Source organism: Toxorhynchites rutilus, chromosome 2, assembly GCF_029784135.1.
Source record: "Toxorhynchites rutilus septentrionalis strain SRP chromosome 2, ASM2978413v1, whole genome shotgun sequence".
In the NCBI taxonomy this organism is placed as follows: domain Eukaryota; kingdom Metazoa; phylum Arthropoda; class Insecta; order Diptera; family Culicidae; genus Toxorhynchites; species Toxorhynchites rutilus.
Genome location: NC_073745.1, coordinates 280,829,299 through 280,848,562, shown reverse-complemented (window position 1 = coordinate 280,848,562; position 19,264 = coordinate 280,829,299). Strand labels below are relative to the sequence as shown.

General features: G+C 37.7%; 2 protein-coding genes across 2 annotated transcripts in view; one reads left to right on the top strand and one right to left on the bottom strand.

Annotated features, from left to right (window-relative positions):
* LOC129768756 (bromodomain-containing protein DDB_G0280777) overlaps window positions 1-19,264 on the top strand; it is a 324,627-nt gene that overhangs the window by 173,486 nt on the left and 131,877 nt on the right. The gene's annotated exons all lie outside the window — the stretch shown is intronic.
* LOC129768763 (uncharacterized) lies at window positions 4,182-17,406 on the bottom strand. The gene is made up of 4 exons (XM_055770628.1): window positions 16,700-17,406; window positions 16,535-16,626; window positions 16,313-16,457; window positions 4,182-5,155 (listed from the first exon to the last, which is right to left on the bottom strand). Exons 1-4 carry the CDS (start codon window positions 16,830-16,832, stop codon window positions 5,025-5,027), a joined length of 501 nt encoding a protein of 166 aa, XP_055626603.1. The 5' UTR covers window positions 16,833-17,406; the 3' UTR covers window positions 4,182-5,024.

The following is a 19,264-nucleotide window of genomic DNA, read 5'->3' as shown; positions in this document are numbered from 1 at the left end:
ATGTTTAAGTATAGGTAAGTCTAGTTCGGAAACCAAATGATTCGACCTATGCAGAAAATTCTGCTGTGCCATGGGGTTCACCGAATTGAATTCGCTCTTGTATCCAACAAAACATATACACTGTAGTAAATACAGTGCTTCATTGAGGTGTAATGAAAGTTTAAACAGTTGCATTTTTTTCATGCTTGTTTGCATTGCGCAACGTTTCGCTGTTTGGTTTCGTATTTAACTTGAAAATTAAAGAACGGATTCAGTTCGTTGAACAACCGCAGACTGCGTTCAATGACGGATTCCATTGAGAGCAAGATTGTTGCAAATAAATTCAGAATATTCAATGATTTGAGCTCTACTATTTGCTGAATTGAGTTGAACTCAATGCAACTCGATAGATCTATAGAATGTATCTTTCAACTGAAACTTATTTTCATCAAAACTTCAAACGACAATAGCTAAAATTTTTAAGATTCACAGTTCGGTAGACTCAATTATGATTGAAGAGTCCGAATTTTCAATTTTCTCCAGAGGAATAGTTTTCCATGTTCGAATTGGTAGAACCCCTAACCAGGTTGGCTGCCTCATTTGTGTAGACCGAAATTCCTGTTCCTAACATTGACTATACCGATTCGAACCGTGTTAAAGAAACGCCTCGCAATCTGAACAAATGTTTGAAAAGTTAGAAGTTCTCACTGCAACGCCATTTAAAAATATTTGGCAATTTTATAATTAACTATACAGTATTAGATGATTAGGTTTGCAATTTGTTAGGATTGCAATATATTATATATCGCAATATATATCTCGTATATTCATCAATAAATGACTCAGAAATAAGCTCTCGAAATAGAGAATTTTCGTGAAGTGATCGGAAAAAATTATTCAAATTCATTGAATAAAAATAATTGTTGTATATAATTGGAACCTTTTCTTTAAAAATCTGTAAATTCTGTATGAAATCCTGAAAATCTGTAATCTGTATCTACAGATTCTTGGTTTTAAAAAGTCTAAAAAATCTGTATAAATACAGATTATTCTGTAGATTTGGAAAACCTGTTTCAAATGCCTGCTTGATCAATGCAGTCCGTGAGATTTGATAGAAGACATCAAAGTCATCATTAACTGTGTCACGACCTCGAGCAAAATGATTACTCATATATGGGAATAAATCTGCGTATACGAAACGTCTTTCTGCAATCCTTCCAATCAGGGCTTCAAGCAGCTGCTTCGAAATTTCGGATGGTTGCTCTGATAGCTGTTCTAGTATAAATTGCAATCTAACGTCAGCTTCATATAGGTGCATTTCTTCCGCAATAACAGTTTAACAGCGACCAGAATTGGTTCGAGGGCATCAATCAATTTCTTTATCGCTGTCAATTCTTCATCGCTGAAATTTATTTTGTGTTTCGTTTTCAGATCGAGCAGTGATTTTTGAACTGAAGTTCGGAGGTCGTAGAATCGAAGGAACACTGTCAGTTGTGATTTTTCGAACTTATTTCGATTCTCGAGTCATATTTCAAAGCGGCATAAAGACAACTATTATTTATGGTGTTAAAATAAGAATAACCGAAATTACCGGTTAATGATTGTAAAATTACCGGTAATTCGGTAATGGAAAATGACACGGTATTACCGGTAAAACCGGTTAACAATCCCTAACCTGAACCAACCAAATAGAACAAAGAACACACAGAATGACGCTTGGGACTAGCAAATCATTCTCGTTGTACAATTTTCGGTGATTCGAGCTTTAAATGGTCAATAACGACGCCGGCCACGTCCTTACAGTAACCAGGGGAAGGGAAGGAATGTTAGTATGATATTCGCCGCCCGAAAGCCAGAATGGTCGCCTCTATAGCGTGGTTCCCTAGCGTTTATCATGAGAGGGATTGTTGTTAGTGGGAAGAGGCAAGTGATGTGATTATGTAAACTCAAACTATCGACTACTCGACGAAACAAAATTCTGAAAATCTTACATTTCAATAATCTATTTATCGCGCGTATTTTTTCAATACACCAATCACAACGACGGAGAGTTATCTCTCGGAAACCTAACTAAGAAAACTCCTCCAAACCCATTCGGATGGGTGATATATTTCGTTATTTATCATGCCTACTTTTTATCGATTATCAATCGAGAAGGCAGAAAATTATTCTGGGAAACCTGACAATGTAATCGAGAAAATTCCATTAAAATTCTCCGTTATTTATCATACCTACTCTTTTTCGAAATCCATTCGTGACGGTAGAGAATTGAACTTGGGAAACCTGACAAGGTAACCGAGAAAATTCATTCAAAATAATCTGACCAGTAATATATTTCATATTCTATCATGCTTACTCTTTATATATCTTCAATCGAAACTGCGTAAAATTATACTTGGGAAACCTGACTAGGTAACCGAGAAAATTCCTTTAAAATTAATTGGACCAGTGATATGCGACGTTATATATCATGCCTACCCTTTATCGAATTCCAATCGCGATGGTAGAATATTATTCTTGGAAAACCTGACAAGGTGACCGAGAAAATTCTTCTAAAATTAATTGGACCGGCAATATATTTCAATATCTATTAGATAGTTAAAGAAATAACGACTTATAGAACTGAACAATAGAATATTTACAGAATTGAGTAATTAAATAATTAGAGAATTCAACAGTATTTTATGGAAACCTAAGAAGGTAACCAGGGAAACTCCTTCAAAACCGAACAATCCATTTCGTTAGATTTGTTGCACATCTGTGCGAAGATGCGGCCGCATGAATCGTATGCAATCGCGAGAAGTGAACAGCTATACAGAACTACACTGGTGTGGTTGCCTGTGTCCCCTCGCCCCACCCGAAATTGGTCAAATCAAGCCAAAAAATTTACTCGCCTCATCTCGTCATATATTCTCCTTCCAAGGGCATATTCTTGAATGCTCAAACATCAGAAATATGAAGAAAAAAAATTGTTTTTTTTTTCAAATTTCTAGACTACTGATACTGCCTTAAGTCGTATATCGGTATAACGATCATCCCAGTATCGCGATATGCAGTATTATATACGCACATTCTATTCACTTATATAGTATTGTGGGGTCAAATCGCACATCAGTGTAAAAATCATCGTATATCGTTATATACGGCTCTGTATGCGTAAAAAATAGTTTTCAGAATAAAGTGTTGGAGAAATCGTCTGCAACAGAAACAACCACTCAGAAAAAGTGTACTAGGCTAGAAATATTGTGGCGCGGTATTGTATTTCAAAGCTTGGGCCGCCTCGATTCCTCATCCTCGCTAAATGGTGACTTCGTCCCCATCACATTCCCCTTAGAATAAATTTCGAAAAACGAAAACGAGAGAATAAATGTATAATAGAAATGTGAGGCATTTATACACATGATATTTTTCCCGCGCCACAATATTTCTAGCCTAATACACTTTTCAAAGTGGTTGTTTCTGTTGCAGTTGTTTACTGCAACTTATTCCGGTCACGGTATAAAATATGGCATATGCGTATATCGTCTCCACTTTTGCGTGTATATGCCAGCTATATGCATCATATGTCACCCAAATGTGTCTAGGATGCATTTGTATCACCATCAATTATGTCTATTCATACAATTTAATGTTTGCTGGGATGACGTCTGCTTGCGAATTAATTTGGAAAAATAAACGAATTATATGTGCATTTTATACGACTATTGTCATACGAATATACGATTTCACAAAAGCATAGTAAAAAAAGGGCGAAAATAATGTATGTTAAATGTAATTTATAGCCTCACGAATCACTATTTGTATATATGAGAATATTTATGATTGTAGAAACATGATTTACCATTCAATTGACATTTAGTGGGAACAGGATATGAATGTTCAAAATAAGTGGTGATGATGGTTCAGAAAATTCCTCCGATAGGATTCAAATTCCGGTTGTTCGGATTATCAAGCAGCAGTTTTTTCGCACTTTTTTTATCTGAGATATAATTCTAGAGCAGTTTAAACTCGCACATAGGAAACGGAAGAGATGTAATCGAATACAACAATTCCTGGTTGCCGATTTTAGTTTTTTAACTTCGTCTAAGGACAAAGAGGTCTTCCTAATCATGCAAATAAAATACTTAGTGTCGTTTATTTGAAAGAATCATTGCAGGAAATTCATGAGCACGATCTTAATTCTAGCACCTCGAGAATAATCTCATAATCTCGTTTGCTCAATGCAATCGTGATGCTCATGCTCTAAATTCACCCAGCTTCATATGATTGACAAGGTTGTGAATATACGAGGGAAAAAAAGAAATGACTTTCGGAACAGATCAAAAGTGACGAGGTTAGTCGACAAAACACAATTTTTTTCTTCAACTTTACTAACAATTGATTATCGTTGATTAAAACTAAAACTGTCCGTCATTACAAGTTGTCTTACATAATTACGAACCTGTGGCAGTAAAATTTCATCCCCATCGCTACGAGCGATGAGTGTTGCAAAGCAAATACCGATTGGTTTACATCTAAAACTTAACAAATAGAGTCAGTCAGGCGTAAGCTTATATGTAGGGCTTGAGAGTGAATAAAATTGTGTGTTAATAGAAAAACAATCAGTAACGGTTCATCATCATCTTATTACTAGAGAAGCGCAGCAGTTATGGGCTCTTGTCGATAGATTCCCACCCAGAGGCAGGCCGGTTTCGCTCTGCTCTGGGTAAGAAAAGTTCGCCCAAGAGGAAAAACACGGCAGCACCGTTGCATACAAATAACAATAAACAATTAAAACATCCACTTACTTACGGTGAAATTACCACTTACGACCAGGTGGCTGGCTCTCTTGCAATGGGTTGCACCTTATTATCCCGCGGGGTGGTAATTGAACCCGGGGCGCGATCGATGGTCGCGTAATGATGCCGCAAGCTGGTTCGATTTCTGACGTCGTAATGAGATAAAAAAAATGCCGGGTGGGACTAATAACATGCATGCATGCATTTAATATATGTATATTAAGTTTAAGTATTATTGCTTCCATTGCATCCAATCGCTACTGCTTCCTATGCTTCCGTGTTGGTTTGAGTGTTGTCAAATCGCACGAAGTTATCGGAACGGCTTTTGGGAATGATTGGATCCACCTCGATCAGTTTGAGCAGGGCGAGAAGGCTTAGTGCGATGTACGGGATGATGACTGGGGATGGGAAGAATAATTATGAATTAATTATTATTGATGTTTGTTAACGCACAATCATGCAAGCCTGCATATAGAGAGCCTCGTGATCTTCAAAAAAATAAATTTAAATTTAAAAATAAAAAAACGTCGCTTGACGTCTCTCAGCTTTAATTCACATGAAACCAAGTTCCCGCGTTTTCGGGTCATTTCCAAAGCTCGCAAACGATACGAAATATCATGTGTTATCAAGTTACGCCTAATAATTTCTATTACGCTTGACATGAATTCTCATGAAGAAGTGCCTCCAATTCTGCACCTTCAAACGTATTCATTTTTCCAAAATAGTTCTTGCCTTCTATAATAAAATCTCCACTTTTCAACACCTGAATCCATTCGCGACTAATAGTTATATGATCATTAGTATCAACAATCACTCGATGCGCTTCAGCCGTAGATTTCATCGAATTAATCACGAAAAGCAAAATTCCCCGCAAAATACACAAAATACAACTGATGCGCTCTCAATCGTAATATGTAAAAGAAGTCAGGGTAAAACCGGCACCCTAAGGGGTTTCACGTATTTCCAAGATCTCCCATGTTTTTTCGACTTCAAACCGGCACAGAATCTCTCTTAAACTCAACATAAACCATTCCACACTATCTGTTGATCATTTGTTGAGTAGAAATTGAATTTTGATAGAATACAAAAATTGATGTTTTTTGGTGAAATAAATGGGAATGCTGGTAAGATCGACACCCTGTCGGGGTAAAGGAGCAATAGTAAAATGAATACAGTTATTCATATTAAAAATAACACTGATTGGATTGGACGCTCATTTCGAACTAGAATTTCATGGATCGATGAAACAACGCTTCTCATTAAAATGTTTCGCTTCAATAAATTAGGATTCTAGGAAGCTGGCAGTTTATGGAAGTAAATAGAGAACTTCTAATCTCTCAAGTATTAATAACGTTATAGCGACTGCGATGATAGAGAAATTTGAATGTCTTCTTATTTGTGATAAATTTCATTCATTAGTCGAAAAGCGATAAATGATTGCCGGCAAGGTACACATCTATGATGAATTTAATTCACTCCACTTTTCAACAAAACGCTGTAACGACTCTGAGTGGTTGGTCACCGGAGGCTTTCTGTATTTCAACACTAATTTTTCAAACATTGTGCTGATTTTTTGGCTACCTATGAGTTTCAAGGTGTAACGATGAAATATATAAATAAAGCTCGCTTTGCTTCTCTGTTTTCTATCTTCGGCCCGTATTGTTTCCGACTTTTTTGAACCATTTTGTCTGGTTTTTGTAGAATGAACCCAAACAAAGAGGACGATGAACATGAATCGTATGCACGATGGTTGATTTTGCAGTCGATTAAATGGGTCAGTAATTCATAGGAGTCTTTACCCTTCCTCTTCCAGCTGTGGAGCATGTGTTAGTGAAGATAGTTCAAAACAACGCCGTGGAAACTAGGCAAGAAATTGACCAGAACTTCAGTAAAACACAATCCTTATATGAGGAAGAACACATATTTACCTTTCATATAAAATAAACTATTGAATCAATTGAAAAAATATTGGCAATATAGTTGTATAGTCGAGCTTCATGATATTCGGAGGTTTACCACAACATTAGTGTAAAGTGAAAAACAATTCTTAGGTGAGAAGGTGTACATGGGGTATCTTTAAATACTTACATCCACTTTTGTTCAGTGTGGATGTTGATCGAAAGTGAAAAGTATAAACTTGCGAGGAAGAAAGTGAAATCTACTACCACTAGTGTAGTTGTTGGGTTTCAATTGTCGTTCTTATTAGCGAGTGTGCATGAAACAGACAGTTGCCGGCTGCGTCAAAACCTAATTTCGAAACTCTGTCACGTTTCAGTCACAAACTATTTATGCATCTCTGTTCTCTCCAAACGCATTAAGAACATTTGTGTGGACTTCCCATATTCCAGTCCTAGGAAAGAAAACATCGCCGACGATATTTATTTGAAGGACTATGATGAGCAAAAACATTGCTTCAAGAGAAATTATAGATCCGTGATTGGAATATAATTCGGAAATTAAATGACGCCATTCTATACATCTACTTTCACAGGATGCCTTGTAATCGAAACTAAGAATTGCTGCTAGCTTGTTCAATAATTCAAGTCATTCGATAGCAGAATACGATTTCACAGTTTGAAAACCATTTTAATACCAATAAACTTCAATAATTAAGTTGGGGAAAAGCTATCCATTATTTTCTCGATAGCTGGCTTTAGTAATCGATATCTCGCGTAATATCGATCATACAATTCCAGGTATAGGCTCGTTGTAAAGGTGACATTTCATACTAAAAAAAATATTTTTCTGTTTTTTTGTTTATTCCATTCAGTTGTGAGTTACAGGGTGTTAACAATGGAGGTCAACAAAGAGAAAATTCGGTACATTTTACACTTTTGCTTTTATAAATGCTAAAATACAATTCAGGCCGCTGAAATTGCGATTGGTTATTTTTCAATTTAAAAAAAAATTATTTTTATTTTAGTGTAATATGCTAAACTGAGATCTCCACTATCAACAAATGAACCGTTTGAAGCTAGCGATTGACCAGAAATGTTCAAAACAAGCTAACAGAAGAGGTTTTGTATTCCATCAGGACAATGCTAGGCCACATATTTCCGAGAGCTTGATTGGGATGTTTTAATGCATCCACCATATAGTCCGGACCTGGCACCATGCGATTACCACCTTTTCCTCGCATTGCAACATTTCCAGAGTGATAAGAAATTTGGATGAAAAGAATATTTTTAAAAATCTATTGCTAGAGTTTTTTGCCAATAAGGACCAATACCTCTATGATAGAGACATTATGAAGCTACCTTTAGAATGGCCACAAATTTTACAACAAAACGATATTTAACCCAAATGTGACAATCCGAAACATAGTAAAAACAGTTTTGAATTTCACCCAAAAATAATGGATTACTTTTTCCCCAACCTAATAGTTTTTCTAGCGATCCCTGTGGTGGAAATCCGGAGGACTGTCAAAACATTCTTCCACTTCCAATAAAAAATCTACGCATGGAACATTCGTATTTGACAATGGTCTGAAGCATGATATATTATTATTTTACTTATAAGCCTAAAAAAATAAAGCATGAAATGAGGAACAAACCAAGGTTTAAAATTCTGGCACAAGTGTACAGAAAAACTTCGATATAACGTACCCTCGTTATAACGTACCCTCGATATACATCACTCGATATAACGTACATTTTACCTCGATATAACGTACACATTTCCAGAGTGTAAAGGACAATTTTCTTGAATATTTTTTTCTGAAAGGACAATGAATTATGTGTATTGTGTTGTTAAAACATGTTTTGTACCTTCAAGCATTCCCAAAATACAGCTGGTTTTGTGATTCCGGATTCTAAATGAATCAAGCTTTAATCAACAGTACGAAGGGAAACCTCAAGAGAAAGGCTGGCTTCGTCTTCTAATTAAATTTATTCATGAATTTTACTAAAACAGCAACACAATAATGTATTATAGGCTACGTTTGTAGGTTATTTATTATGCGTCGATATAACGTACAATTCGATACAACGTACAAATTTGAAAGCGAAATGTACGTTATATCGAAGTTACCCTGTAATCCGCACACCACAGATGAAAAAATATCGCAACGGTTAATACTGTTGGTAGTGACTATGTATACTGATTCAAGCTATGCCAGTTTGTGATAGTTCCGCCAGAATCAACTCGTGAACTTGTTTGAGCCACCAGACGCACTAACGAAGAAAGTTGTTTGTAAATCCTCACATTAAGCGGAAATTGAAATCAGTACTGTTAGGATGATACGCCTTTCTTTTGATTGGAGCTGCGCAGTGATTATTATCACCAATGTGATAATCGTGGAGCTTGAACTTTAAATGACTTTTCCTACAACTTAACGTCTTCTAAAGGGTGTGTCACATCAAATTGCATCACGGAGAAAAAGGCTGTAGAAATTCGCCCAGTAGACCGATCCTTTTGAAAATTTTAGACAGTAAAATAAAAACTATTGAACAACTTTTGGCATTTTCTTTTTATTAATACTTCGAGCCCAAGCTCGTATGCTCGCACCTTCCTCTTTACCCCGTCCATAAGGTTCTGTACAACGTCAGGTTGTAGTTTTTTTTTTGAACAGAAATCCATTTTCTCTTGAAGTCCGCCTCCGATTTGACAACTTTTGGGTTCTTCCGGAGGGCCTGCTTCATAATCGCCCAATATTTCTCTATTGGGCGAAGCTCCGGCGCGTTGGGCGGGTTCATTTCCTTTGGCACGAAGGTGACCCCGTTGGTTTCGTACCACTCCAACACGTCCTTTGAATAGTGGCACGAAGCGAGATCCGGCCAGAAGATGGTCGGGCCCTCGTGCTGCTTCAATAGTGGTAGTAAGCGCTTCTGTAGGCACTCCTTAAGGTAAACCTGCCCGTTTACCGTGCCCTGCCATCACGAAGGGGGCGCTCCGCTTTCCGCAAGAGCAGATCGCTTGCCACACCATGTACTTTTTGGCAAACTTGGATAGTATCTGCTTGCGAATCTCCTCCGGAACGCTGAATTCGTCCTCTGCGGAGAAGAACAACAGGCCCGGCAGCTGACGAAAGTCCGCTTTGACGTAGGTTTCGTCGTCCATTACCAGGCAATGCGGCTTCGTCAGCATTTCGGTGTACAGCTTCCGGGCTCGCGTCTTCCTCACCATGTTTTGCCTTTCGTCGCGGTTAGGAGCCTTCTGAACCTTGTATGTACGCAGGCCCTCTCGCTGCTTGGTCCGCTGGACGAATGAACTTGACAAATTCAGCTTATTGGCGACATCCCGGACCGAACTTCTCGGATCACGTCTAAACTGCTTAACTACGCGCTTGTGATCTTTTTCACTGACGGAGCATCCATTTTTGCCGTTCTTCACCTTCCGGTCGATGGTTAGGTTCTTTTTAGTACTCTGCTGACCGTGGATTGGACGATTCCCAGCATCTTACCGATGTCCCGATGTGACAACTCCGGATTCTCGAAATGAGTGCGCAGGATTAATTCACGACGCTCTTTTTCGTTCGACGACATTTTTCCAAATTTACGAAAAATTGACAGTGAAGCATGGCCAACGTGATCTATACACTCTTATCTGATTATAAACGAAAGCTGAAGATATAATTCCTATTGCATTATGCATCTGGCATCATACCGCAGTAGCCACATTTGTGAGTAATATAAACTACACCCAAACTTGCGTTGGCAGAAAACATTTCATCTTTGGCAGAAATGATGCCATTCCGTTTGCTAGAGAGTCAAATGCGCAAATAATGAGCTATTTTAAAAACATAAAAATGGTTTGTATGTATGCGTGCAGACATCTCTTTCTGTTTTCTTTTCTCATTTCATTTGGGATTGTGCAAAAAAAAGTCCATGCGACGTCAATGAGGATCGAAACAAGGCCGACTGGAATGCAAAGCTATTTCACACAACCACAACCACGTGAGTCATGACATTTTCTGTTATGTTATGTCTTACTTAATGTCATAAATCGGGATGACAAAACATGAGCTGAAAATCAATTTTGGGTGTAGGAGTGAAGGACGTAATGGGTTGATTTGTTACTTCATCATGCATAGATGATCTGAACAACGCCTGGAAAATGGGTAGATTTTTTTTAAAGAAACCTATGATTCAGTTCTAGGAACTCCTCGTCCTATTTGTCCATTTCACGAGCGATATAATCGTCCATAAGAGATACGTCAATAAGAAAAGACAATCGAGTAAATCTGCTATTGTCGAAACACCGTAGCATACAGAAAAGTCATTGTTTGGTGCGCTTTATGGACCGATGTAATCGTTGGTTCGTTTACCTTCAAAAATGATGCCGGCCAGAACATAACAATTATGTTGATTTTTGTACCACAGTTCCTTAAACGCAAAGAAGTTGTGGTTTGGACGAAACGGTTCAAAACTTCGCACTACACGTATCGCCAGGGTTGCCAACCACAATAAAAAAAAAAATCAGGGAGAATGAAAATAAAAATCAGGATAAATCAGGATAGCTCATATTGGGTTGTTCGAAAAGTTAATGTCGATTTTTGGGAAAACAAAAACATCATTTTCAATCAAAGCATTATAACTTTATTTTATATCCATAGTTCTGTTTCACAATCTTTCGCCATTTTTCACACAACCTAAATATTCTATCCTCCCAGAACATGTTTGCTTCATCGTTGAAAACTGCTGCGATCCATAGGGGAAGGAAGGGTAAGCCCGCCACTGAGGATAAGACCGACACCCCCCGAGTTTTACTAGAAAACTCTGATTAACTACGTTTTTGAATACTCTACATGTTAGTATTTATTATTTTAGACGTTTTCAATCACATCGAACCCACCGTGATCCGTCAATTGTCAAAATATAAATCAAAACAAACGCGAGTGCCGATGATATGTAGCCGGATGTAATTTTCCGTCAGTGAAGTTTAAGCTTTTATTGTTGAACGCGGTTTCAAATTCTTTTCCGTTGCTCTACAGTTTGTCCCTTGGATTGCTAGCAATCACTGGGATTCGAGTTGAGGTAAGTTAAAGCAATAAGTTAATAGAAATAGTTCTCTTGAAAAATGTGTGCTGTCGGGGTAAGTCCGTCACCCTTTGAGTGGGGGACCCGGCATGGTTTGCGTTTAGTTGAAGGTTTTTAAGACATATTTTCCACCAATTTCAGATGCCTCGCAGCTACCAAAGGAAAACGAATCGAGGGAGTTGGTCCCAGGAGAACCTCACCGTTGCAAAAGAGGCTATTGTTAGTGGAGTTTCTATCAAACGTGCTTCCACGACTTTTGAACTACTGATGTAAATTTAATGTTGGATTTAAGCTGTTCGATGAAATTAAATGAACTTCATCATTGAACGAAAAATAATGGCTATATGGCCCTAATGAAAATAATAAACTAATTACAACTAATAATCATAATCACAAAAACCAGAAAAAAATTACCTACAGCCATGAACTCATTCTTCTCTGTGATTTCAAGTCGAATCCTAGTGTGATTAAAAGCGTCGTATGACGGATATTGATTCAAGTAAGAAGAAAAACTGACAATCGATAAGTGTTCAATGTGGTCCTAGATTCCATTAAACTTGTAATTGAATTGTGGTGTGGTTTGGTGATTTATTCTCCATATTCCATGTTCATCGCAACTTGTTCCGACCATATCTCCTGAAACGGTTGAGCGATTCGAACCATACTCGACAGCGACATTTAGAATTAGAATACCTTCTATTTGCCGACTGTCACATTCAAACTGGTTCATCTGTTGCCAAGTATATATATTGAGAAATTGAGATGACGGTCTTACCCCATAGGGTACCGGTGTTACCCCCATGGGGTGCCGGTTTCACCCGCACTGGTTGATGAGCTTCATTTTTATGGCAGTTTTTTAAATTGACTATTACTTGAGAAAATTACCGTTTAAATGTACTGGTATTCCTTATATCTCATGGCAAATAAACTAGACAATGATTCTGTGGAGGAAACATATCAATATGTGCCCGCACAAAACAATACTTTTCCTTAGGGGGTTGGGCGTACCCTCCATTCCCCTACATGTGAGAAACAGGTTGCTTGGTAGTAGCTCATAAAAACGAATTCGTTCCAAATCCCACCAGAAACAGAGTATATCTTCCTTCGGGTGAAGACCGGATATGTAAAAGAATTAATAAGCATGGTATAAATATTCGCATAAGCGGAAATGCTAGTGTTTCACCTGACTTTTTGGTCGTTTATATTTTTTTCCGAAACCCTACAGCATCACCACAGTCAATTGCAGAGAAATGAATATTCAAATTTTCACTGAATTCATCATCCATGCTTTGGACTGAATCTTTACTCAAAGGAAAGCATATCAGCAGTGGAAGACTTGTTCAATTTTCTTAGTTTTTATGATATTTAATACGGTTATAGATATATTTACCATAGTCCCATCATTAAAATTGATTCTACTTTGAATCAAGCAAACAAATTATATATAAAATCTTTTTATATTGATTGTGGGTTCCAAAGTTTTCTCTTGAGTAATTTTACGTATTCCTACATTAATAACTCTGGGGATACATCTACATACACATTATCCTCAATAAATCAATGTTATTCCTCAAACCTAATCTTGTTGTAATTTCATAAATTCGTCAGACAATCTGGTTTCATTAAATTTTCTAGCACTGTTTTGGAAAGCCACGAAACAATTCAGGTCAGAAAAATGTTATTTACAGCTTTGCGATTAGAGAATTTAACTTAATTTAAGATATATACAAGTGCGAACCGGAGGACTATCATTACAGAAAACTTTGGTGATCGAAAATTCACTTTCTTTGAACAATCCGAGACAGTAACAGGTCGGATATATTATTCAAAAGAAAATGACAAAGGTTTATCTTTCGAATATTTTATAATAAGAGTAGCTTTCTTGACTTAGGACTACGTCTATCCGGAAGATATAGGGGGTAAAATGAAAATCAAGGCACTGAACATGTAGGAAAAAATGGAAGATTTCGAATGCTTATTGCTCGAGCATATCTTCATTGATCGCATAGATGTTTCACCAGTTGACAAGAAAAAATTCTACACATCTATCACAATGCATTTTTTTCTCTAGTCCAGTATTTGATTATAGAGACTTTAAACTTCTGCAATTCATTCGTCTCTAGTTCTGATAAGAGACCTTGCTCAACAAACTTACTCCAAACTCCCTCTCCACCTGTCTTGTAAAAGATAATTCATTGTCGTTCGACGCTCGTCAACAAACCGTGTCCGCATTCACAAACATCAAACGACGTTCTTGGATTTTGTCAATACAATGAAAGCATGAAGAGAAAAAAAAGTATTGTAAGCCACTCCCCTTTTGATTCTACCGTCAAATAAATTTGGCAGTTGCTTTCCGAAAACATCATTCACTTCCTAACCGCGAAGCAGAGCTCATATACAGTATGTTCAATCAATAAGAGGACTTTTTATTTAAATCATAGAACACGTTACGCCATCTGTTGAACGTTGATAACATTAGAAAGATAAAGGTCTCACCTTTCAAACGCAGCCTACTTTATGTAAATCGGTTGACATGTTAAAAAGTTACGCGCTTTTTAATGACAGTATGTTTGTGATAGATCGGGAGACCCTGGACTGTCATGTAATGTCATGTAATGAAGTCGCAATGAGATGCGATGTCACTTGTAGTTCCGTTCGAGGAATCTGGTTTCTCGAGTTCTTACCGAGCCATCAAGCAACCAAACAGGATGTTGAAGCAGAGTCTAGAATCAGAACTCGCTCTCGAAGGTGGTATAGTTCTGATGCGTACCAAGGATGCCTCCTCATTGAAGTTGAAACTTACATGAAAAAGTCTACATGTCAAAAAAATGCCTAGCCACGTCACGAGGTGATGGCCTCGGCAGATTTTGGTTCGCTTTCATGCCCAGAAGCTCATGATTTGGCAAGGTATTTGCACCTGTGGTGCGATATATACACAATTATTAACAAGTGGTGGACTAGAAGTTGTACATTGAATAATGCCTAAGGTAACGTGTGCTGCCTTTCATTAACCCTCCTATACTCACAGACCGAAAAATCAGTAATTCGTTGATTTCTCAGAAAATATAAACAAAATAATTCTGCAAGTCTCAGTAGCTCCACATTCGTTGTTCGTCATCGTTTAGCGTATCGCAAGTTTTGGTACAAAAGGGACGTATGTCTCTTTTTTTTAACTATAAACGGCCTATGAGAAGATGTGAGTATAGTAGTACCTTTTTTGGACAAATGACTTTTTTCCTATTTTAGAATATTTTTCAATTAAATATATAAATTTTAATTTTAGTGGTGTAGATGATGTAGATGTAGATTAGGTAGAATGCATAATATTATTACAGGAGTATTCTTATTTGTGCAGTTGCCTTGAGAATTATTATTCTACATTTACAATCACTGAAAATGTGATTTTAAATCGGTATCCTCAACTAAAATCCATCCCATGGTAGTCAATCTCCGATGTTCGAAAATCCTTTAAAACAAAAATTTGAAATAAAGAGTACGAGTAGATTATAATTGGATATAATTTATCGAACTCACAGCACTTCAAGTTTGATCAACAATTCTTCTATATATTTTGAGTAACCCCTGTACATTCATGACAACCGAACAATGTTTTCACAAAAGCTTTAGTTATGCTATGATGATATTACACACTGAGTAGAATTTCGACTTTATCGCGGGAAAAGTCTTGGCGCTCAACTGACGTCACTAAATCTTTCCTAAAATCACACAATTTCCAGATTTAGTGATGTCACTTGAGCGCCAAGTTTATGTGATCTGGCGCCGCTAGACTTCTTGGGGTGCTACGCAGAGAATCGTTTCACGTGTGCAAACCACCTTTCGTCAAGTCATATTCGCCAGCCAAAAATAGCCTCATAAGAATTGAATCGTGCAAACGTTCACGTGGCGTACATTTGAATAATGCATGAAAGTTGTGTTCCACATTTAATGACACGGTCCAAGCAATGAAATGAAGAATGAGTAGTCGAAATCTGAGTTGGTTATGGCTTTTTTTTTCATATTAGTTTCTGAACCACGAAACAAGTAGTCCTGTATATGTTCGAATGGGATGGTGATTTCATGCAAAGTTTAACCACGAGCAGAGCAGATTAAATCTGCATGGTGCTTTTTCCACTTTGCGACGAACGCACAGCGAACGAATATGACGCAATAACGATTACGCATATTTGCCCCATTTCAACCCGCTAAATAGCCCCCAGTACAGAAAGAGAGCGGAAGCTGCTGTCTCTAAAGCTATAAATAATGATAAATAAATATCAATATAAAGTGTGTCTCAAAGAAACGCTGCAAGCCTCAGGGAATATTAAAAAAATACTTCGAGTTTATAAATTGAATCGCAACCTTCACTTTTCTCAAGCAAGGAAAAGTTTGCACACAAAATTAGCAACATAAATCTCTGACGAATAGATCTTGCGTTATCGGCAATTTTGATATAATTGGAAGATACACCGAGAGAGACAGCCTTGAGTCGATTGCCTCCCCCCAACTTTCGGATACATTTATGGCCCAAATAAAAGTAAAGTAAAGCCATTCACTTCACACCTTGCGACTGATACTTACAGAGTAAAACCACTACGCTTATGTTGACGAAAACCATCTCATCCCAGTCTTTACCGGCCATTAGCAGATACACATCACGCAGTATCAGTGTCGTCAGCTCCAGGACGAACACAATGGCATACGGATAAATCAATGTGCTGCATTCCTACATCACGTGCAAATAAAAACATGTTGAAGCTATTGGAATTCTTCACATAGAAAGGGGCGAGGGGCTCAATTTACCTTGAACACACCAACGACAAGCACTATGCTGGCTAAAATCCAAGCCGCTCCCAATATCAGCATAGGAATGCCGGAGAAGCGAAAATTATACCCTGTCGAAGAAGGGATCACAGATAAGAATAAAAGTCACAAGGCCACAAGGCAAACACCGAACACCGGACTTACAATCCTCCAACGGATAGTTGTAATTCAATCTGGTGAAGAGCACACTCACTAGAGCGAACAAGATGCTCAACAGGGCGATGGCATAGCCATGAAACTTGATAAAGAACCGCAAGAATCGATCCATCGAAGACATGGTTTCTTTCGGTCCGCTTGCGCTGGCCAATGATGAACTTTTTTCCGTTTCGTATATTTGCGCGGTGGCGATGATGCTGGAAACCACTCCGATGAACGCTACTTTCACACGCAAAACAGTTTTATTCACTTTCTGTCTGGCTGGAGCCCGCAATCACTTTTCTCTTTTTCTTCTCTTCAACAGTGGCTGACACGGGTTTTTTTTACTACTTCCCTCTGATGGTGACACAAATTCGCCCGTTTTCACTTCCACGATTTTTTGTTTTGTTTTCTGTTGTTAATTGCAACTGACCCTCATCAAATTGCTGTTAATTCGGAACACTTATCTGCATAATGTTCTAAAAACCTGGAAACATGCTTCACTTTATCTGGTTTTTCCAGTATGGACAACTTTCACACGGTTAGACACTTTGGGATTTTTTTGTTATCTGCTCTTCTGAAACGCACCTGAAGCACACACCTCTACCGGACGACGGTTGAGCTATGATTGACTCTGGCTGCGCGGCTACCACAACGATCACGGACACATCATGTCGATCGCTGTTCATGGTGGTGCATCTTCAGCCGCGATTCGCGATTTCAACGGTGCAGTCCATGGAGGTGGTGGTGAGGCGTTTCGCGGAGATGTTCACACTCGGTACCTGTTTGGAATGTAGGAGAATGTTTGACATGCCCATCATAAAACATACGGGTCTTTCATTGGCAAGGTATTGCATTGGTTTTAATGATGTTCTCCATTTCAACAGATAGCAATAGTTGAGCGTTCATCATTCGGTTCACTTTCTATTTTCATTTTCTGTACAATAGGATTTGAAGAGTACAACAATTTAGAAGTTTGTTAGAGTTTTTTTTTAAAAGAGATCATATAGGGAAAAAAGTCAACATGTTAAAACTTGAAGTTAGATCGCCTCCACACTCTTCTTTAACACTAAATTATTACTTCTAGCATCACTAGTTCTGATATCTAGCAACATGTCTGATTTTTTTAAGCGCTAACAACTCCCAAATTAGTGCAGCAAGAGCTAATTTCCCGAGAAGTCATTGAAAAACAGTCAATTTGTTGAAGTTTTCAATACATATGTAAATTCATACAAAACATACAAAAATTCAAATACAAAAAAAAACATGTTTACCATCAAGTGTTTACCGCTGGACGGGCAGTGGCAACTATATTGTCGCCAACATTTTACGCTAGACAGACAGCCACAACTTTTTTCAAAGTTTTTTAATTGTTTCGCACATTGAGAAAATTTATTTTGTGTATTTTAGCATGAAAACATATCGTTGTATTGTAGTTTGCGTTGATTACATGCCTAGTTCTCACGGCCCGTAAAAGGGTTAACATATTTCCACGATGAGCTTCAGCTTCACACTTCATAGTTGCTCTTCGTTATTGACCTAAATCAGCGAAATTGCACAAAGAACACTTTGAATGACTCTCGGGTGGAGCACTACCGAATGTCACTTCATAATCCTTTTTTTAAATAAATTGTTTTTTTCCTTATTTTTAACATGTGTCTTTTTAGCCACTGCTCTAGTTTGTTGATAGCTTCCGAATAGTATCCAAGTCTAAAAAATAGCTTTTCGTTCCTGCAATCCCTTCCTCGTTTGAATAAAATCTTTTTACCGCTAGCCATTTTTATCGGAGAACTGGGAACCGTGGGAGCCAATTCTGAAGAATAGGGGAATATGTTGTCACAACTGTTGAGGCTTAAGCTAATGCGTTGTCGTGACGGAAAAAAATCACTGTGTTTCGAAAGAATGCCAAACACAAAGAAACTGCTCGATCTGGCTGAAACTCTGTGCGTGTTCTTCCGTCTAACTAAACATAACCTCAATTCGCGCCAGTAGTGTCTTTGCCTTGCACGTAGTTTTCAATCAACCCTCGTATATCGATGAAACATAAACTTTCTTGACACTCATGGTTCATGAAAATATTAGTTTGGGGAAAAAGTAATCCATTGTTTTCTCGGTAGCTGGATTTAGTGATCAATATGTTGCATAATACAGTAATAGACATTCGTTTAGCCGCACTTGGAAAAAAAACTTGAAACACTTACAAAACAACAAGGAATGTTCCTTTTATCGGGATACTTATTTGCTGTAGTGGTAGTATATTTAAGTCAATTTTATTCAAAGGACGCACGTCACAATCACACACACATTAGGCGGCATCGGTGGATATAAACATTCAAACGTCGTTTTTTCCCGAGACATACGTTTAGCCGCCTTTATCTGTCTTTTTTGAAAAAATACTTGAGAATGTTCAATTTACAAGGTAAATATTAGATGTGCAACGTAAGAAGTTGGTCAGATTAGTGATCTACGTAGAATTTAAAGGAATGGCGAAAGGTATTCTATTGACGGAAGAGGGGCGGAAAATAATGAAGATATTCAGTTTTTCTAATCGCTCGATTGTATCAAAAATTGGTC